This window comes from Temnothorax longispinosus, chromosome 1 (genome assembly GCF_030848805.1).
Source record: "Temnothorax longispinosus isolate EJ_2023e chromosome 1, Tlon_JGU_v1, whole genome shotgun sequence".
Taxonomy (NCBI): Eukaryota; Metazoa; Arthropoda; class Insecta; order Hymenoptera; family Formicidae; genus Temnothorax; species Temnothorax longispinosus.
Window position 1 is genome coordinate 24452848 of NC_092358.1, and position 23529 is coordinate 24476376.

The 23529-nt window shown below is 43.7% G+C and overlaps 1 protein-coding gene across 2 annotated transcripts in view; it reads left to right on the forward strand.

The window, feature by feature from the left end:
• Positions 1–21778, forward strand: part of LOC139820070 (uncharacterized) — an 80687-nt gene extending 58909 nt beyond the window's left edge. For both annotated transcript variants that reach the window (XM_071790019.1, XM_071790010.1), the window contains one exon: positions 502–21778. In XM_071790019.1, coding sequence (XP_071646120.1) covers positions 502–1234 — 733 coding nt within the window. In that variant the 3' untranslated portion in view covers positions 1235–21778. The remainder of the gene's footprint in view (positions 1–501) is intronic.
• The last annotated feature ends 1751 nt before the right edge of the window (positions 21779–23529 follow it).

Below are 23529 nucleotides of genomic sequence, written 5' to 3' on the forward strand. Positions count from 1 at the left end.
GCAGTATTATTCATTAAAAAAAATATTGCAACAACTGATCGTTTATATTCTTTCGCTATTACGCTTCTCGAGTTTCCTAGATAACACATTCTGTATGTGTATTCGTGGAATGCTGCTTGCAATTGTCTCAGGTATATCTTCATTTACCATCGCTAGAAACTAACTTCACTTACAATTCCCGCGGTATAAAAAGCAAATTGAACAGTGGGATCGCCATTAGGTGGATAATTGTTCGCTTCGCAAGCAAATAACCGTAGAAATAGCTGAGCATGCTCGAAATTAGAGAACAACGCGTAACGAACCGTACGATCTATCGTACATTGCCGATAGGATTTTATTTTAGCGCGCGCGTCATCCCCCGTTTTTCGAAACACACACGAGCACGACAGAACAAAACGCGCATACTAACCAGGCCGCGACGATCTACCAATCCCGGATCCACACATACACGCGTGTATACACAGAGCCACTGATGAACCGCACGGTACCGCTCGGTTTCAGGATGTCGCCCACCGAGTTCTCAAACTATATAAAGCAGCGCGCAGCGATGCAGCAGCAGATTCACCATCACCACCATCATCAGCAGCAACAGCAGCATCAGCCGCAGCCGCAACAGCCACAGCAGCAGCAGCAGCAGCAGCAGCAGCAGCAACAGCAGCAACAGGCGACCGCGGCCGGCGCAGGATTGCCAGTCTCGCAGAGCTCGCCGCGCAGTCGTAGCCTATCGCCCGGCAGCATAGTCGCTGGTACCGGGCAGCAGCACGCGGACCCGAGCGCGTACTTCTTCCAGCACGGCCCGGCAGCGGCCGCAGCGGCGTACCACGCGCAATTCCCCCATCGCAACATCTTCGACTCGTCGGCAAGCCACGGCGGCTACCTGCCGGCCGATCTCTACGCCGGCACCAAATTCCCATCATCGTACCTCGACCCGACTACCCTGGCCGGCCATCAGTTCTACGGCGGTAGCATGAACGGCACCGGCGCCGGTACCGGCGGTGCTGTAAACGGCACCACCAGCGCCGGGGCCGGTACCCAGGGGGTCGGTAGCGCCGGCGCCGGTAACCTCGGCCCAATCGGCTCCGCGACGAGCAACGGCAACGTCAACACCGGCGCGGCCGTCGCGGCGCAGCAGCAGGACAAGAACGCCCTGGTCGAGGGCCTCAACAATTTCGGCCTCGGCTCGGTCGCGCCCTACCCGGCCAGCCAATATCAACACCTGCTCGTGGCCAACTAATACCTCGCGCGTGCACATCAAGTCGTTAAAAGCACCGCCGTCGCGTCCCGCGGCGGCGGTAACAACGTTCTCGTTTTCGGTGCTGCTGGTCCGGCGGCGGGCAAGAAGGAGAGAAAGCCGTCACCTCTGAGACTCCGTCGTCGAGACGTTGTCCAGAGTCCGGCTTCCTGAAAACGCACGTCCATCAGCCCCGAGAGTCGGTCCCACTCTATCTCTCCTCTCCCGATCGGAGTCCACCGGTTACGGTTGACGATACCCAACTTGTCCTCTCCCGTGATCCCCATCCAGACGCTTCTCCGAGAACGCTCTTTCGTTCGATCTTTCCTAATCCAAGGAGTCCAAGATACTTTGTATATATATTATAACGAACGGGGGAGAGATAGAGAAAAAGAGCGGAGAAAAATAGAGAGAGAAAGAGCGAACAACAAGCCGCCGAACAATCGGCACCGATGACGATCACGAAAGCGATCGAGACGAGGAAAGAAAGCGTGATATAACGGAGAAAAAGAGAAAGAGAGAGAGAGAGAGAGAGAAAGAGAGCGAACGAGCGAGCGACATAGTGTGTGCGTGTGGAGATGATGCTTGGTTCTAAGGTACGCCTGGTTGCGAGGTAGCGTGTGCGTGCAGAAACGTTTTAGGCGTGGAGGAGAGAGAGAAGAGGAGACGGAAGGAAGCGGCTAACGGCTAACGAGAGCGTGTATATGTGTTAAAACCCGATAAGGACTCGATTGGCGATGGCGCGAGACGCTCGTTCGAGATGGAAGCCATCGTGTGGCTACCTACGACACACACATATATATATATATACACACACAACACATGCGCAAGGGTACCTATACCGCATGTAGCACACCGGCGGACATTCGAACGACGCGTCGAGCGCGCATCTGGGACAGTAAAAATACACTCGACACATTATAGGGATACACACACACACACAAACACACAGAGATATACATATTATACCGATCTTCCCTTATATACATCCCGTACATGCGATACGAATACGAACCCACGCGGGTACACTTAGATCACCACACACGTCAACACGCGAGTATTACCCATGCACGAGACACACACACGTACGTATTAATGAAACAAAAAAAGAAAAAGAGGAAAACCACATATACGCGACATTGACCCACACAGATATTACCAACGTGTAATAATTTATTTTTTCACTGGTATATAGTCGGAGAATTGAATAATGAATATATATCTGTAGAGCCTATGTATTATATTCGAGATGCACTCACTCTTCACCGGGTTCTCGCGAAACGGTAGGAACTACACACTTGTCCCTCAAATTCTCGTGCTCGAGCGGGCCGTCGTCGGTGTCGGGAGAGCGAGAGACCCGTGGACCGATAAAAAAAAGATCGGAAAGGTAAGGTGTCTTCCAAAGTCTTTTTTCTCCATCGATCGAGGCGCCGATACGATCGACGCCGCGGCGTCGCCTCGTTTCGCGCGAGGATCGCGGGCCGGCTATGCGATCCCGGGCAACGCGGAAAGCTATTCAGGCACTAAATACGTAAAGGCGCGAAGCTCTTTAAACGAGATCGAAGATCGGATCGCGAATAGCTTTCCCCGCGCGGAGGACCCTTCGAATTGAGAGATAAAGAGCAAAAACCGAGAAATCTACGGCAGACGGCCCGTTCATGCGCACGAGACGAGTAAATAAAACGAGAAGGAACAACGCGATCAAGGAACGAAGGTTCGATCCTTCCGCGAGTATAGTGATAATGTAGAGAAAGAGAGAAACGAGCTCGCAGTTTTATACCGTTTGGAAAACTCGTCCTCGGTACGATTTTACATTTTATTTTTATAATAAATGCAGTAGAATGTAGGAGAAAATCGAGAGAGAGAGAGAGAGAGAGAGAGAGAGAGAGAGAGTGCAGCACGTGATGTGCAAGGGGAGGAGGAGAAGTAGAAGGCGAGATAGAAAAAGAGCCAGCCGGTGTGTTCGCAAGGGACGTAAGTGGCCTCGTTGCAGGCCCCTCGATATTTGCTCGGCTGCGCCTGCGAGCTGGTCCCCGCCCGCCTGTCCGCCGCAGAAAAACCATTGGGAATCGATTTCCTTTCGAGATATTACCTTTCGATTTGACATCCGGAGTCGATGACCCTCTGAGCTGTCAAGGAAACCTCTTCGAATCGTTAAACCTCGGCAATACGCTCCTTGCCGCCTATACTTTTAAACTTTGAACCCGGAAACTCTTTCTAATTATTTCCCGATCGCCGTAGGCACCGCTCGCGAGTAGCTCGCAAACAAGAACAAGTTTTCAAGCGGTTGATGAGATCTTCGTCGATTAAGATCAATTACTTCGAATGTGAGAACATTAATTAGTGGCTTAACGATAATTTGTAGTGTAATCGATCCCTTTTGATAGTATCTTTTCCCTATCTTTTCTCAAACAGAATCGTCCGCGGAGCTTTAGCGGTGCTAACAAAGAAAAAAGTCAAGTACAAAGATAACGAGAGTCAATCAGAAGCAGGATGAACGGCGGGTGGGATAGTTTCGAGGGAGCAACGTCGTCGCTTATCGTTCACGAGGTTAATTAGGTGATTACGTAATTAAAAGGCCGCGCGTTATTGTCCTTGTCGGCGAGGCGACGGGCTCGTTTGGTCGCAAAAAAAATCGATCTTTCAATGCATTCTAAAGACACGCACTAAATTTTCAGCAGCAGTCATTTTATCTTCCGGAGCTTAACGAATCTACTTTAATGCTGATTTTCTAAAAGACGGGATTTCGCGATTTAACTTTAGTCGGCACGAGAGATCGACCTGAACTACAGGGTGTTCATCGTAAAACGCTACCGAAGCTTCGCTTCGTAATGTTATGTCACTATAAACTTTTAGTATAAAGTAAATAAATGCCGAGATAACGCTTTACAACGAAAATTCCGCTTTCGTACGTCAGAACCGTCTTCCTTACTCAAAAATCGCCTACAAAAGAAGAGAATTATGGGTCGCGTTTTAAAATGAACATGCTCTGTATATTCCATCCGTGTTGCAGCCTCAAAGATCATCCCCGAATATTAGTTGCGCGCGGTTGTTTCGGTTTCCTGCGCTTGAATTAATTCAATAATACGCCTCGTAATTTCCGAGCTAATAATTACGCTAATCCTCGAGAGGAGAGTTGTAACGTTTGTATACGAGGCACGAAATTCGATACTGAAAATTTCACGGAAATTAACTTTGCGATAAATCTCCTATCGTTCGCGTATTATCGATGTATTTAATCCCCTTCGCAAGTCGAGCCTCGCCGACGAGTGTCCCGCGACTGTTCGACGTGACAGTAACGGCGGCGGAGGTGCCGCGAGCCGCGGGCCGCGGACACTAGGTGCTAAAAGTATTCAAAAGTGTTAATCCTGTGACCGTGGGACAAAACGCAAGGCTACAGGGCCCGAGAACAATCCGGAGACCACACTCCGCCATCGATCCCGCGTTTACCGATCAGTCGCGTCCGCGCGTCCTATCCTTATAGACACTAATTTCCCACGACACTCTCGTAGCGTGTCGTTGTAGCCGTAGCGTGTAAATGTCTAGCGTGTAATTTCTAGGTATGTATGTTTAGTCGTTCTTTCTTACGGACTTTTGTATAGGCCTTTTTGTAAATTATCCTCGCACCCGGTCACGGCCCGGTTCGAAGCGGGATCGATGTTGGACGACCTTCCCGGAACGCGTCCGAATCGAAGGATTCGATGCGAGAAACGAGGCGAGTTCACGATTTCTGAGATCCGATCTTAAATCCGGGATCGATTACCTAAAAATTAATGTTGTAAATAACGGACCTGCGTCTTGCTTAACGCGCCGAAACTTTCGATTCTCGTCGCGAATTTCGGGAGGTTGAAGAATCGTTTTTTATATGATACCTCGGTCCAAAGTAAAACTGTAGTCGAAAATTTAGTCAAGTTGTGTCGACTCGTACATTCGGGGATTTAGTCGACAGGTCGGTGGTCTCCGGACGGGTCGGGGGGTGCGAAAACAAGTTTTAACCGTGGAACTTAACTACTAAAGTAGACGTGAGAAGACGCTGATGAAGAACACAGAACCCTTTAGTAATATCTAAACTCTAATTATAACTATTATAACGATACGTACGACTGTGGTAGCTATGCTAGTACCTGCTATTGTTAAAGAGAAAGTGATGCGAATAAGGTAGAGACGATCGAAGGAACAGAGGGAAATGCTGGAAAAAAAATACGAACTACAGCATAGTGCCTCAGTGCGTGTCGACATTCGCTCATCGATATGACTTTTACAATGATTTTCTTATATTTCATATAATTGCATGTATTTTTTTAATATTTCGAAATCATAATTTTATTCCAAATTTAATTTGATTACTATTACAAAGTAAAAAATATTGAACTTAGAAAGAATTGTCAACTTGAAATATTAACATGTCTTTTTATAAGGTTTTATAAAATTGATTTTATAAATAGACTTGTAGTGTAGCTCTTTTTTATATAAATGTCGACTTTTTTTATGATACGCACTCGAGTCATTGTGCACCGAGACAAGTTTCGCACCGCGTTCTGTCAGTGAGCTTCGCAAACGATCTAAAGTCTGTCTTACGATATCTTGTTTTTTTCGCGTCGACGTGCAGATACCCCTCGTTTCCGTCGCCCCGCATCAGCGTACGATCGTGCCTCGTCAAAAACTCACGCACGACGTTGTTTATTCTTGTAATTTTTCTAATCGCTCGCGCACGATCGGGTATACAAGCGGCGTAGATTTTTTTGCGCCTCGCGGCGGCGAAAATCATATCCGGTCAGGAAATCCGTCGGTCGTGTTTTCTCGCGTCGCGATCTGAAAGTAACGTCTCTCGCATAAGAGAGGAAATCCCGGATGGGCACGCGAGAAAGGGAAAGAGAGAGATTCTTTCTTCGTGACGCGAGATCGCGAAAGTTTCGACAGCCCGCGGTCGCACCTCGCTGACAGTTCGGGGCAGTTTGGACGGAGGGCACCCAACGACGTCGACGACGACGGCGACGACGACGGTTGAAGTCGAGGAGGCGATGAAAGGAAGCCGATGGGCGGAAACTTTCGAAATCATTGCGACCGCGGAAACTTCGCAGACTTTAAACGGGTTTCGTCCGGACTTTCGAATGGCACTCGAATGCGAATAACGCGATCGGCCGGCCGGCCGATCGGCGGCAGCGTTTATAAAAGCCGACGACTTACGGTCAGGTACGCGATCCGAAAGTTTTCGCGCTCCGACGGATTCTTTGGCGTTGTACGCGGGGGCGACAGAAAGGGGGTGGCGAAAGGAGAAGACGGAGCGCAAAATGCGAAACGGCGAGAGAGAGAAAGAGAGAGAGAGAGAGAGAGAGAGAGAAAGAGAGAGAAAGAGAGAACGGTAAAGGGTGGTAACTCAATGCAATAAGTCGCGAATCAAATGGATCTCGGCTTGAGACGAGAGGCTCAGATTAGCGAAGAATCAAACATGATGTATACTCTTTAAAACAAACAAAACAAAAGTGAAACTAAGAGACAAGAGAATAAAAAAGGGAGATATATTAAAACTAGGAAACGCGCGCGCAACGCGTAAAGTGCGCAAACGGGGCGCGAATAGAGCGGCGCGAATCAACGTGAAAGAGAATAGAGAGTGAGGGAGGGAGAGAAAGAGAAGTTAAGCGAATCTAATTAATACTGATAGAGCATACACATTGAGATACACAAAAACATATAGTATTATACGTTTTACGATACGATTGTAATGAACACTTTGTAAGCAAAGGGAAAAAAAAAGTTACGCATAGTTTTCCATTACCCCCGTAATGAATGTAATTCGTTAAAAGGGAGAGTTCAGACAGAAAATACACACGCGGTCCACGAACACACACAGACAGACGGTCAAAAGGAGTGTACACGTGCAAGCACGCGCATACATACATATATATACACACACATACGTTCGAAGTCACTCGGGTACACATAAGAATTTATAAGAAAAAAAAATGAAGTCGGTAATCTGTCTTTAAAGTATCATGTGTCTATAAACTATAGCGATCGATATTGTCTTTTAAATAAATGGCAAAAAAAAATACAAATAACCGTGGTAACGTCGTGTAAGGTAGCGATAAACAAACACTCTGCAATATAATGACATAATATATATTCTTACATTTATAACGGCGGAACATACGATGGATATTATGTGACGAGAGCAGACAGCGGGAAGCCCGAAAAAATCGTGTAAAATGCGCGTCGAGGAGTATCGGAGAAATGCCATCGCGAGAATTGAATCGGTCCTCCTTCCCTCGGAATCATCCTGAACGAAAGAGAGAAGAGAAAAAATGGCGTGTTTTTCGATACTACTGAACGCGCATGGAGATATCACATGGATACACACATACACATTAAACACACAAAGTACACAAAGAGAGATCCAAAAAAAGAAACTATCGATTATTCTACCAAGTAAAATGAATTAACAAGAGGATGATAATTAGATTTGTAATTAATTACATATATATTTTTCAATACTTTAACTACTTGCTGAATGTAAACTATATACATATAATTATATATATATTATATATATTATATACATATATTATATATATATATATATATATATTATATACATACACACCTCTAATGCGCGCGATATCGCGCGCGCGTGAGGATGAAGAAGGGTGCGACGATGAAAGCAGCTTCGCAGAGAATCTCTGAGGGAACGCTGAGACAGAACGTTAAAACGATGAAATCTGAGGAGGATCACCTCGAGAAACAGAAATCCTCGGGAGAACCATCGGCTAAAATAATGGTCCTCCGATTTTTTCGGTGTCTTCCGATAGACTCTCGGCGGGCGTCTTTCATCGACGCGATCGCTCGCTTCCGGCTCGGCCGCAGCTCGCGAGAATCGAGAGGAATGGAGCGAGAACGTAAACATTCGGGGAAAGGGAGGAGACTGTCTCTCGTCGTGGCGGATCACGTGCCGAGCGGAAACGAGCGACGGGCACCCATCTTCGACCGCTCTCCTCGGGAAAGCGGAAGAGTTTCTGCGAGATCTTTTTGTACCCCGCCCAAGTTACACTCTCGGTGTCGAAAAAAAAAACTATGTCACACTACGTGTAAGTGAATCCTAAATGTAACTGTTAATTGCCCCTACTCCAAAGCCCCCCAACCCACGCCATTTGTATAAAGAGAAGAAAACTCGCGAGTATGGGAGAGAAAGAGAGAAAGAGAGAGAGAGAAAGATATATGCGTGCAAGACGGAGCGATTGGCTGTATGGATTAATTACGTGGTAGCGCGTGCATGTGTATGGGAGTGTGAGGACACGTTCGTTCGCCTTAGTTACTTTTTTCCTGGGTGCAAAATGGGAAAAAATGGAGATCCTTTCGAATGATTTTTGCACGCCTATGATTGTTATGTATAGATCGTATACTTACGATTATTACTATTATGATTATGATTATTATCTTCACCCCTTAGACGAAAAAGAAAAAGAGACAAACACACTGCGCGCCTATATATATATCTGTATATAGGTCTTTTCTCACCTCACCTTGTTTCTTTTCTTTTTTTCTTCGTCCGTTTATTTTTTTCTCTTTTTTACATTATACATATATATATTAGAGATGTATTTTCTGTTGGCTCGTTAGATTTTGTTCCTTTATTTTTGTACGAAAACGCAACATCAACGACGACGCGTCGTCGATTTTACCTATACATATATATATAAATACATATATATGAATATTATAATTGTAGCTCGCTTATAAGATTATCGTTCAACCCTTCTTTTGATATAGTTTGTTATTGTTGTTTTTGTATGATATTTGATTATATATACCGGCGTGCGCGTGTCGCGCGTCAGAGAAATAATATATATAAATATATATACTACCATATTATATATATATATAATATATATTTTTGTTAATAATACAGTGGTTTGATAACTACATTAGCCTGTTAATAATGAATTTGTTTCTCTGTTTCTTACGGCCCGTGAATATACATAGATAGACACACGTGCATATACATAGATATATATATATTATACATATTATACATACCTATATATATATATAAATATCGATTATATATATATATATACATATACCGCTACATTATATTTTGTTTAACAGTGTGACGAAGCGACAATGAAGCGTTTCTTGAAATTTGTCGAGCGACTTTACAAGGGGCTCCGACACGAAATATTGAATATCGAAACTCGCGTGTAATATAACTTATAATATCATTTTGTAAATTATTTTTTGTATTTTTATATATATACATATATAAATAACGAAAGCATACAAAAGAGAGTCGCGGAACAGTGTTATGCGCACGACGAGAAATCAAGAGAGTTTGAGAGTAAGAAAGAGAGAAAGAGAGAGAGAAAGAAAGACCGAGCGAGAGAGAGGGAGAGAAAGGGAGCGAGAGAATGCATCGGAGACGAGAGAACGTTCATGATGAAAGGAAGGGTAAAGAAAACAAAAAATCCTCGTGACGCATTAATTAACACTGACGATACTTAATCAGTCGCTGACAGTCCTTTCGTTGATCGAGAGCGGCGCCAAGAAGATTTATTATCCGAACGACTACCAGAAAATCGCATACGGCGCGTATGCAACGTTTGTAAAACTATAAAACGAGTACACACAAATGTGCATACACACATACACAGACAGACACACGGCGCAAAATTTAATTTAATACGACACGCCAGCCCCGAAGATTGCGATTGTTCCCGATTACTTGTAACCTCTCTGTATGTATTTTGCAGCTTGTCAGTGCTTTTTGTTCATTATTACATTACCTTACAAATATTAATTCACCGTTCTTTTTGTACCAGTCTTACTCTTTACGTGTCGCCGGGATGCGAGCTTTAACTGTATGATTTCAACCCAACGGACACAGTGCAACGCAAACTCCAAAGAAAGCGCGGCCACGGCCGGCGCCGATCTCGGGCCGTTCGCTCGCGATCGTTGGTGACCTCGCAAAGCAACTTATTGTTAGTATAATATAGCGTATACCAGATATTATTTTTCTCAAAGATCAAGCAGACACGATCGGGACAGCAAGTAACTGAGAAAGTTACGTGCTGGATTCCAGTTACCCTCGACCGCGGCTTTGGATAATTTTAACCCTTTCCATACTCTCGCTAATACACTGAGAAAAAAATGTTGTAAATTTGACTAAACTCGTTTAGTTGTAGTGATTTGTTTAATGCAAATATTAATATATTTAAATCAAATATACGTGAGTAATATCAAGAAATTCTGAATCTATTTAAATATAATATTTTTTGAATTAACAAATGTTAGCTTGACAGCCCGTGACCGCTGCATTTAGTTGAATCAAATAATATTTCTTTGAATCTACGATTTTTTTTTCTCAGTGTATGGATCCTTATCGCAATATTCACCCGAACATTATTTATATGTATCACAGCGTATAATTACATTACCGATTTATTTTCCAGCGTAATGTTCCGAACATACGAAAGTGCGAAATCAAACACGAGTTGGAAGGGGTTTTTAGTACACCGACTAGACGAAATACTTTTCGCGATAATAATAACGGAGAGCCCAAAATTATTTTCGGTGTGTAATTTTGATCACTGAAATATTTAGCCGCGTCGAGAATTGGCACATCCCCGAGACACAATGCTCCATATACGCACGTTTCCGCGGTCGGGGGTTGGATTCCGTGTTCGCGCACATGGAGAAAGATTTATCGTCCCTCGCCGGTCGGGGCCACGCGGAGCGCCTCGCGCGCGGGATTACCCTCGCGGCGTGTAAGATGCTATCGGCCTTATGTAAATTAACCACGCCATTCAAGCCGCAACGGAGTCTGAGTAATTATGACAGATAATTGTCTCGTATCTCATAACGAAATAAACCCCCTAATCGATTCTGTATTCCCCCGCGAGCGAGCGAGCGAGCGCCTGTCGCGATTCTCGCTACGGCCGATAGCGCGATACGTCGCCATGCGATTCTCTCGATGGAACCCACGACCGGCAAGATATATAAGTCTCTCCGCTGAAGTATTAATAATCAAAAAAACGCGCGCACGCGCGGCGATTCGCGTGTCGTCGTTTTGCTGTAATTCGCCTCCATCCTTGAGTCGGCTTTTAGAAAGCTGCTTGGAAGAGATCCGTCGAGAAGTTTCAAGAAATTTCGTTTCACGCGCATGGGAAAACGAGAGGAGAGCCAAAGGAAGCTAGCAACGGGAGATCTTTGATTCTCGCGTTTGAGCGTGCGTGTCTGTGTGAAAGAGAGTGCGAGCGAGAAAGACAGAGAGAACAAGAGCCAACGAGAAAATGAGAGCGAGAGAGAAAGAGAGATTAAGATGTATATTTTTCGTGAACGTTCTTTCTTAGTTTTCTCATGCAAGCACGGTGGACGAGGGTGGTTGCCGTTCGATTCGATTGTTTTGGATCAAAACCATCGTCGGTCGATCTCTCGTCGTCCTTCGACGTCGCCGTCGTTGGTCGAGCAAATCCCTCGAAGTCTCCCACGATTCTTTAATCGAGTCTAAAAGCTGTAATTTGGCGATCGAGCGATGATCCCGATCGATGAAATCGTCGAAGGGTAACAGGAAAACGGGCGGTACGTGTCACGATTTCCTTCCAAGGCATATGAACACGAGACTGGAGATCTCCGCTAGACGGGAGATCGTTTGCACTTCATTAGTCTTTAATTAGATACTTACTAAACGAATCGAGATCAGAGATAATTTGGGAAGAGCATAAATAAAGGCTTGTTTAGCGATAGTCTAAAATTCGTATACGGCAAAATTCTTTATCCTTATAGACAAATTAGGGGCATACGATAAGTCTTTAAGACTCGAAACCGGAAACCGATCGGTCGAACGGCGTCGAGGGATCGAGAGAAAACGAAAAGAGATCGACGGCGATCTAAAAGGGCGAGATCCAGGACGATGGTCGACGGTGAGGTGAAGGGCAGGGCGCCTGGTATTAGTACACATTAGTTTTTTGGCTAGAGGGGGCGCCCAATTAGTTGTTGGAATTTTATAGTCTAGGTAATAATTCTCGATATAGTTCAATGTTGTCGAGTTTTCTATTAGTTGAGCGTGGCGAGGAGAACGCGAGAAATTTAGGGGAAAGCTGGAGGGCTCCGCACACTCGATGGCGATTGCTATAACCGAGCGACAAATTAACTATTTATACAAATTGTTCAGAAAATATATTCTAGATATCGATGTGCGAATATAGTGTTTTATATACATTACATAGGTTGAAAGAAAATTTAATTCGGCTGGAAGTACGAGATGTTTTCTCAACACGGCGTCCGTAGAGTTTTCAATGGGAATTCAATATCGGAGCGGTAATCGGAAAACTCGCTGAAACATCGGGACGATTTAGGACGAGGGCACTTCGCGCTGAAAATCGCGATATTATTCGCTTTGTGCGCCGGCGATGAAATTTTCCTATGGCGAATATGAAACTTGGCGATTTTGCGGCGCGCGTTAAACATTAATTATTGAAAACAGTAATATCGCGTTCGCTAAAGCCGCCGCCGCTGCCTCGCCGCCGCGCCTGGTAAATCGATAAACCGTTAGCGCGGATGTGCACGTCGCTTATTCGCTCGTTCCGTTCGCTCATTTTAGCGTGCCCTTAACGCGAGCTTACGCCCGGCCGTAAATTTCCACGCGTTAATTACACGGTGTGTTCTTCCGTTGAAACGGACGCGGACTTTTAATTGATTTACGCGGAAATCGCGGGCATTAACGCGCGAGTCCCTCCGCGACGAGGTGTGTGATCGCCATAAAAGGAAATAATCAAAGTCGCGTAAGGAGTTTCACACTTACATCAAGCTATATGGAGATGTATAAATCAGGAAACTTTGAATAAAGATGATAATGTTGGCTAATAGAAATATATATGTATATCCGCGATCGACGAGCGGATAGTACGAGCGAGACAGATTTTTTCGAATTATTGCAAAAATACTGGCTAATAAAAATACTTGCGAAATTATATATAGCGACAAAATTTGATAAAGATATCGTAGATGCGTTCGTTCCACTTTTCTCATCAGTGGCGTGCTACATGTGTTATTACCATTAATTCAGAAGTCTTTATAAATTTTAATAGCAAATTTAGCTTTATAAATTTTAATAGCGAAATTATATATTACGGGAAGACTTTTATTGAAATCCCTTTTCTGAAAACCTTTTCTGAAAAGAGTAAATAGATGTTTAGTCAGTTAGGCAGGAAGGATGGATAAAATATGATGTTTAGTATACTTTTACACGAGACTCTTGTTTCAAACAGGTAGCTCATAAAATTCCCGATAACGACACAGCAATTTGAGGCTTTTATCCAGCAAAGTTCGAAGGTATAGCTTCAGGCTTTCCTCGATTCTCGACTCGTCCTCGTCACCGATGTGTGTGGTTAGTCACGGCGATTTCGAGTTACTAATAGCGTCTGTGCGGAGTGTTGGAGTACCGGATACTTCCGGCAACTGTCCAGTATAGCGGATTCTCACCTAGAAACTAGAATCGTCGTCCCTCGGCGGAGCTGGACGAACAGGACTGTTTTCCTGTTTACAACTTCGAACTTAGGCAAGATCCAATGAATCTCTAACTTCCGCTCAATAAATTACTCCCGCGGCGAAAACAATAAATAATAGAGCATAAAGAGACGAAACTGTCTATGGTTTCCTTGCACACGATTACATAATAGAAATAAAAAAAAATAAAGCTGTTTGGGTGACAATATTGATCGATCCGGCGAAAGAACGACAATGCCGAGGAACGGTGAGACTTCGCTCAGCTCCGACGACGTTCCGCGCGAAAACTTTCCGAGCGAGTTCGTTATTCCTCCCATCGCTCACCGGGAGGCGTGAGAGATTCTACGAGGTGCTCTTCGAAAGTTTTCCGATGGGGACGATGGGGTGCATTGCGAATGGCCGATCGGTAAATATGGAAACGACGTTAGAGAGACGCGTCTTCGCAGGGTCGCTGTCTACGACGTGCGAGTGGTAGACGAGAACTTTATCTATATATTTGCCACGATATTTAATATGTGAATGATTATATCTATTGAATATATAACATTGACATACAATATAGATATATATATATGAGAAAGTGAAAGAAAAAGCGAGAGAGAGAGTGATAGAATGCGAGAGTAAGTGCGAGCGTGAAAGAGTGTATGGCAATATCATAAAATTATTATTCTCTTTGTTACTTCTTTATAATTAAAACAATAAAAAAGCTACTGAATAAAAAGACGCTGTGCACGTTGTTATTTAAGCCGGATGTGGACGGCGGTGTTCTTCTTCTGTGTGTCTATCGGTGTGTCTAACTGTAGCGCTACGTTCTTCCTTTCCGATTTCCTCGAGTCATTATTACATCGAGCTATTTGTCGCGTTGTATAATCCAATTGGCAACGGAATGCCAGTTATCCTTGAAAAAAATTAATGAGCAGTAAGTTAGATTAGCCATGTAATATTTGCAGTAATGCTAGTCACGGATGCGCTTATCTATTAATTTCCGTTTGTTATCGGTGTGTTTTATATCGAATATAATCTTTTTGTAACTTGACGATAATGTTGATAACCGTGATGATATCTTTGAAATGGAACACGATAAATTCGCGAAGCAACTTTTTTTAAGTATGCTTCTTCGAAATGTTCTTTTTCATGTTTATGTCTCGATAAGTTATATAGAAGCAATACTGATAGTTTTTAAGATCTTTAATCTTTTTAATATCATTTTTATATATATTCTCTTTGATAATACTTCATAAATGATATTTTTAAAATTGTACAGACCGATCTTAATTGAATTGCATGGGCAATTAATTTTTGATATTATAGCGTAATATATATTGTATCATATATTTTTAAAGACTTAATAATAAATTTAATTTCTGTAAATTGGGTCATGCGATACTAACGCGATTTTCGATTTTCAATGACTCGACGAACCCACGTTTTCGAGCAAACGATAGCAGAATGCGCAACGCCTTGGATATATGTTATCTAATTTAAAAATTCATTCTTGCTTTCATTTCGTAAATATATGTACATAATGACGAGAATGCTTCGTGTAGTTGTTAATCCTCTAGTTTATCCTCCAGCGTAGCATTTGTTCAGCTCTTCACGATTACGCTCTGTGTTTCTACATGCAAAGATTTAAGGGTGATTAGGCTACTTGAAAATAAAAAACATAGATAAGGGAACACGAAAGGGTATGATTGAACGGAGGAACAAAAATCGAGCTAACAAAAAAAAAGGAACCAGTATTTCGTACGTACATGTTATCCTGTCGTTATCGTCTAAAAGTGAGATAAAGGAGAAATAATTAAGTATCAACGGCCAAGGAAACGCGTTTTTCATCCTTCCTACTCTTGCGTACATTTATATATATACCTCTTGAAACTTAATTATCTGCGGTGTAACTGCGCCGGTGGAATGCATGAGAGGGCGAGAGAGCGGCGGTGGACGAAATTAAGCGAGTTATATTTTTCACCTCGGTGGAGGAGGCGTCGAGAAGGAGAGAATCGTCGGATGAAAGTGATCGTTTAGTTTAGAACGACCGCGTGCAAGGTTGAGTATGTGAGTGTATAACGATGCATTTCGCGTGAATATTGCACGTATACATTATATATTTATATGGGAATGCGCTGGAAAATCTATTTTGCGTCGTTCCGGCAGGACCCTCGTATTACGATGTAAAAACAGGCATATTCGATTTTATATTCTAAAGTAACGTTTAAGGGACGCATACATTTTTACGCCGTAGGGCGTGTACTTTACCGTTAGACATGCGAGGGCAAACATGCGAGTATTATGAATACATGTAATATACCTTCGGCGTTACTGAGCCGAATCTATCGAATCTCTCTCAGTTGATGCGGGAAGATAAAGGTAAAGAAAATTGCTGCAAATATTTTCCGCCGGAAATTGAAAGTCTTATTATTCTCCCTTTTGACAATGTTCATAAGGGCTTGAAAGTTACTCGCTTAATCGCCACTTGATTGTTAGATCGATCAGAGGAATTACTTTAACAATTTTTTCATGTATAACGTGCCAGAAATTATAAAAAGAATTTATATACGGGATTGTGTTTTTAAAGAGATAAAAGCATTTCGTATGCGCGTGATATTAAAGGTACTTTGATGCTTAATTTTGTAATTTAAGGAAGTTATTTTCCCCACAATTTTGAGAAATCGACAGAAGTCAGTCGCGCGCGACTTTCTTGACATATGAATGACGACCGTTGTTCTACCGCTGCGAGAAGAGAGATGTGTGTCCCTTGTATAATATTCGTACCGTGTCTGTGTTTTGTGTCCACCTATACGTACCCATATCTATCTGCCTACCCGCCTGTATCAATCTCGCACACTCGCATATACCTGTTGTGTCGTTACGAAATCAAAATATATAAATCAATCGGACAGGTCGGCTGAAGAGAGAACGGTGCCGGTGTGACTCCTGGCTGAACTCCGCGGAGCTCGCGGGGATGTAAAACGATCTCGCGCGACCTGCGCGATATCGATTTACGTGGGATTAAACCCGCGGGATTGGGGACTTTGGAATTCTATTACAAAGACGGAAAAAAAAGAAAAAAAATTCGAGAAGCGTTCGACGACACGTAGCGCTGCAATCTATCATAGTCTATCCGCAGTCGCTCAGTTTACATAATTTGTTGTGACATCACTTATTCCGCGCCGTAGACTCGAATCCATAAATGTCCGCCGAAGAAATCCATCTTCTGTATATTTTATCGAGTTTAGTTACTTCGCCACTTGCGCGTGTGAGTTATTAGAGGAAAAACGAGCACTCTCTAAGAGACCCTGTATGCAGTTTTCTCTTCAGTCGATCGACAGTGTCGTGTTTGGAGTTCCTGGACTGATCAAACAGCACCTGTCTCAGCGCTTTTTAATCCTCAGGATGTATCTTATAGCTATACATGTCGAGATATACGAGTCTCTGTGTAGACAGAAAATGACAGAACACGAAGTGCATATACGATACACACGCACGCACAGACACAAGCACACTCTCACACGATGGAAAGCAGTAGAAAATGGGGCAGAAGCCAGAAGAGCGAGATAGAGAGAGAGATTATAATAGAAGCCGTGGGGCTGGACACGGCAGCTAGATACTTTTTTCACGGATTTAAATAGTTGTACGATATTCGTAGCTCGTAAGTATTATTATCCTTAAGTATAAAATAAGTATAAAATACATTAAAATAAACAGATAAATATATATACGCGTATATTCTATCGGGGGACGTAGATATTTAGCGATAATTTCCTATAGGAAAACTTTCCGCGTGTTCTCGTAAGACGAATATATGCACGGCAAAGCGAGAGAAGGGAAACGAAGGATGGCGTGTATCTTAGTTTCTCAATAAAGCGACTCTCTCTAATGGTACGAAAAAGCTCGCACCGTGGAAATCATTCCGATATGAAAATCGATTAGCCATCGTAGCTATTTTCGCGAAAACGTTCACGTGACAAATGCGATAGAACGATGAGAGCCGAGGAAGTATCTGCACTAGCGGATATAGATAAAGCGAGTAAAACGATAGTGATCAAACGACGACAAGTTCGAAATCCGGAAGACCCTAAGTGCCAAAGAACGCCAAGGGCGACTTAACTGTAAGAGCAACTTTCTGAAGTAAACGTCAGAAGTACATCGCTGATCGACCGAAGACTATTTATCGTTTCAAGAAATATTTTTAGCGTTTGGATTTCCTTATGCGCGCGTATGTGTGCCTGTGTGTGTATATGAATTTGTGATTTTACGTTCTCTTCTATTATGCTAATATACATATAATTTCCGTATGAATAACTTTCCTCGATACTCTTAACTTCGGAGACCTCGCGAAAGAGAATCCCCGATGAAATATATATTTTCCGAATAATTCTCCAGAAATAACATCTGAATGGAGCGACCGAGAATCACAAATTCGTTTTCCATGGATATTATTCTTGTCCATTTTCGACATTTCTTTTAGCACGACTTATGTACATTATGAACTAATTGGACACCGTTTTAGCTGACATGGTTAAGCCTTTTGATGTATTAATTGATATACTTCTTTTCACGTGTCCCGGATTACTGTAATCAGTCGCGAATATCGATCGCCATCATGCAGCTGATAAGCGGGCTTATTGTCCGAATGATGAACTATCGGAAAACGAATCTGGTTTCGTCCAAAGGATGAAACGGGTCGTTCCTTCGACGAGTATAAACGCGTGAGCGTGCGACAGCGTCGAAACACCTTCGACGTTAATTATCCAGCCTTCGCCCGCTCGTGCATCCTTATTCGAATGCAACAGCGTCACTCGAGAACGGATGTTCCACGGAGACGAAGGCTTGTCTCGCTCGTGGTGAAAACTAGGAAACATTAATTAGTATCGTGATAGTTGACGCTGTTGCGTTCACGTCATTTGTCTTCGCTTGAGAGACAGAGAAAACGAACGCGAGAACAGGATAAAATCCAAAACTTTAGTATCTGTTGAACTGATCACGATAATATCGATTTGATCGCTAAAAATCGTACATATTCCACAGCAGATTATGTATTCCACGTAAATCTCATACTTGATTTACAACCTCGCGTTAAAGCTGTTTATTATGTCTTCAAATCGTTTTCTTAAAATAACATTTTTCAATTTATACTGTTATCGTTCGTAAACTCTTTTAATTGAAGAATGTATTGCTGAGAGGAAATCGATCGTTTCGAAATAGAAATCGAAAAAAGTATCAAAATCTGTATTATCCGAGTAATTATTATGTAAAAATTTGCGTTCGTTTCCGAGCGTGAATTGCAGCGACTAAAATAATTTGCCGACTTAGTTTAGAATTGAGGATCTCATATTCGTTCGAGTTGCATGGAGTTAGATTGTCAGTATTACTAATTAAATATTATATGCAAATGTAGCGAGAATACCTTATGTAAATAAGTTTAAAGCGGCTTGACGTAGCATTATAAGTGAACGCGCGATCCATATATATCAACCGTATATCACGCGATCACGCCGGAGATATATCTTGGCCGATTCTATACGATTCTATCAGGTCGTTTCAACGCAATCATAGCGCTAGGCTCCATTACTACGGGTACGACAGGTGAATTGAATCGAGAGATTGATCGAACTTTTAAAAGTTTACGGCTAGCGGCTCGCCGTGATTAACTTCCGCTCGCTCCTCATCTTGCTCTACTAATCGCTGAGAAACAGTTCATTTTCTCGCGCCATCATTACGCTTTCTCCGTAGAGGAAACCCGAGCGTCTGATCTTACACACGCATGTTCGCCCTTCGATTCCATTCACCCGTCATTCCGGCATCAGCCGATTGTTTCTCGCGAAGCGCGCCGCGAGAAACTGGTACGTTCAATCCGGATCGGCTTGCAAGCCAATCTTCGTAAATAATTCGCGATCAAAGATCGGAGAATCGAGAGACCCGACAGCGGTCCGATAAAGGGATCCCGGCGGGAGAAGATCATAAAATGAAGAACCGTGTGAAAATCATGCGGCGCGATCGAGCGCGCTAACAACACGAGTTACCTCGCTCGTCCTTCGACCAGGATCCCGACTCGCTCGTAGGACGCGTAAATGTAGCGCACCTGTAGGATACGTGAACGCGCGCGGGTTTCGCAAGCGACCTCCGCGCTCAAAGTATGATTAGCAAGCATCGATTAATCAGCGCTCACCTTGTCACAGTATCGGATGTATCGAGAGAGGGAGAGGAGAAAATGAAAGAGAGGAACAAAGAGAGAAAGAGAGAAAACGACGAGCGATCGCATTAGCCGCCCGAGGGGACCGAGTTTCTGCGTTCTCCAATGCGAGAAGACTCGCCAGAAGTATGGCGAGGTCGGGCCCCGCGGCCCTTTTTCTGCCACAATGGCGTCGAATTCGTGGGACCGCGAGCGTTAATTCTTTTCTCCTCCTTTTTTTTTTCCTACGTGATCGATGGAACTCGCCGCGATCTCGCACACTGTGTTATCAAAAAACTCGTTCGTAGCTCTGAATAATTTAGGAAGTGCGTGCTAATATGTAAAATCACGGAAATTACGCGTTGGGGATCCCTTGTCGAGCGAGAGCGCGTGAACATTCTTTGAGTTCAGAGAGGTTGCGAGTTTCGACGTTGTTGCGAATGAAAAATGAGGGAGAAGAAGATACGTCGTGATTAAATATGTCGGGCGAGAGATATGCGATCGTTTCTCATTCAATAGCGATCAATCACGCGTTTCTGTCATGACGCGCAATTATGTCCGGTCTCGGTTGCACACGGACGGATAGGGAAAAAAAAACACGAGAGAAAGAGAGAGAGAGAGAGAGAGAGAGAGAGACCTACACTTAACAGCTAATCGCGTTACCTTTAAGAAAACTACTGTTGATTCGATATCGATGTCGTATCTACATTTACATCTACGTACATCTAAATTGCGATCTCTTTAGAATTAATGAGTGTGACGTAATAATGTTCGATAGTCAGTGTTATTAGCGTATACCTAATAGCGCTATGATTAATTGCAAACTGCCCTCGCGTAAATCGTCGTGTTAGCTTTCCCCCCCCCCATTTTTTTTCCTACGCGATAGAAGTCGGAGAAAAGCTGAATAAGGAATGATAATTAACTAATAAAGATCGTTAAACGAACATGTGTAATCGGAAAAACCGATACGTATCCTTAAATGTTTAATTGTATACGCCGAGAAAATCCTCCAGCAGTTTATTCTCGACGAAGCGCTTGCCGTCAAGTATTAAGGGCGCGATGTTCGTAGGCTGAAACTAAACACGGGTACAGCCGTTCGCGGCGTCGATCAATTAATTAAGCAGCGACACACGACGCGTTACTCAAGGGCGCCTGATTAATCGGGCAGTCTCGAACAGCGCAGCTACATCTCGTACATGATCTTAAGGGTTAAAGTACATTTACGCTATATAGGTAATGATTAAAGTTAGGCGGCGAGAAGTCGACTCTTCGCGATAATCGACTATCCGATATGTAATTACGAGAGTTCGTGAAACACAGCCGCCGACGTCGATCGCGTCGAAATAAATAATTATTCCGTATTTTCGCGCGTGCGTTTTACACTTTATCTTGAACTTTATTTATATAATTTTTACATTTTGTTTTAAATTTATATTGCATTTGAAGCCGGTACCCGTGTGCGGCTGCTGCAGCTGCAGCACGTAGCTCCTTCGTTCGGGAGAGTTTTCCAACGGGAGAGTTCATCAGCGAATATATACGATACCACACGATTGATTCGGGATACGCCGAATCAATTTTCTGGAAGCCTTAATTCGCCCGTAACATCGCGATTCGTTACACCCGGATTTCTCTCTCGCGGTAAATCACATCGCGGATTAGCCTCGACACGATCGGACGGCGGTGACGTAACGGCACTTTGTATGCAAACTGCGTTCTCTCCTGGACTTTTTCAGCGCGATGCCGTTCCAGAGAAATAGAGAAGAAAAAAAATATGCGAAACGCGAGGAAATGCGCAGAGGCGAGAGAGAGCGCAGAGAGAGAGAGAGAGAGAGAGAGAGAGAGAGAGAGAGAGAGAGAGAGAGAGAGAGAGAAACAAACAATCCAGAATCCCGAGAACCGTCGACGAAACCGTTTAATATATATCTCTGGTGTATATATATAACGTATACTGTGTGTCACACATTCCTAGATGTACTTTTCTCGTACGAGCGAATATTTGTTCAGCTTCGCTAAACGACCGAAGGAAAACGCCGCGAGAGCGAAACGTTCCCGCGAGTGCAAACGTTCCCGTTTAAACGGACGGGATCTACTATACACGGGTATTTTCGCGAGCAGCTTATTATCGATTGCGCGGCCGCGGTTTTACATTATAGTTGCACACGAGGCGAACGAGGCGGACGGCGCGCGGCGGGCTAATGTTACGGGGGGGCAACCGGAAGTGGGCCGGAAATCATCAAAGTGTAAAGGGAACGACGATAGAACGACGATTGCGCGATTAGAAAGCCGATTCCACATGCATGCGGCGGACTAGTTAAAAATTCGATCGATAGGCCGCCTCTAACTTAACTCCCGTATGCTGAATAATTAAATCGCGATGGAGGGCCCTTCCCCGGGCACCGTTCTCGGAAACGCTAGAGCGAACGCGGGTAACGTGGTCGTTAAAAAAACGGGGCTACTTTTCGTGATTTCCCAAGATAGAAACGTGTAGCGAATTCCACGTGAAAATCGAGAATTTTTCGTTTTGGAAAAAATCTCCTGCTCGCTTTGTACAGGTTTCCGTTGAAGGAGAAACCGTCAGCGCTACTTCGGGCACCCCCGAAGTGCCGCGGCGGTTAAGCTATATAACGAGACGTGACGGTGTTTTTTATTCATTATAAACCGCAAGCGGCTATTTTTCGCTGAAAAATCGCTTTCGTTTGTCCGGACTTCTGTTACCGCTGGCAACCGCTATTTTCTGGAAATCGTATCTCGCGGCGTGTTTACGTCCCGACGTCCGGGAACGTTTCACTCGCTCGAGCTCCGCTATACTCTCCAGCCTGATTATCCTTCCGATTGTGAGGGATACACGCGACTCACTTCTCTGTATTTTCATCCGAGCCTGATAACAGCACAACGACATACCTCTCCTCTTTAACTCGTAAAGCTCTTTGTATGTAGCGTATTCTAACGTACTCGGGGGGGAGAAAGTGAAATTTTTCGGAAACCGCGATCGAAGACGCATATACGCGAGGTGTATCCCTTCGAGTCCCCGATCTTTCGATCGCGCGCTGTACGATCTAAATCTAAAGCTAAATCAGATCTAAGCGATTTCGTTGACTCGTACCTGAATGAATTTTGAGCTTGAAAGAAGCTCAGCTGAATTTAAATAACTAAATCAGAAAGACGGAATCGACGAGAAATTTATAATTATAAATTGAAAGTGAAACAAATCTTGTGAAAAATCAAAAAAAAGCCTTGAGTAATCTACGAAATGTATTTCTAAGTTCTATTACAGTCTGTATTGTCAGACTGAATTTTGCGACGCAATTTATAAACTTTGTATCGTTATTCGAAATAATTATTATTTCCCACTTCGAGAGGAAAGTTGCCTCGTGATTTCTAAACTAAAGGCAAACGCTAGCTGCACCGTTCCATTTCGAAAGGATACACCTACGGTTGAGGATGAGACGGAACAACAATACGACCGCAACCGCGAGAGAGACTCGCATATATCAGGTTGCAAAAAAAAAAATGGTCAAAACAATCGCGCCGAGGCGCGAGCACCGCGAGACAGGAAGACGAAACGGAGGGACAGAGAGAAGATTTTTGGCCTAATCTACGTCTCTATCGATCTATGTATCTTATAATCTAC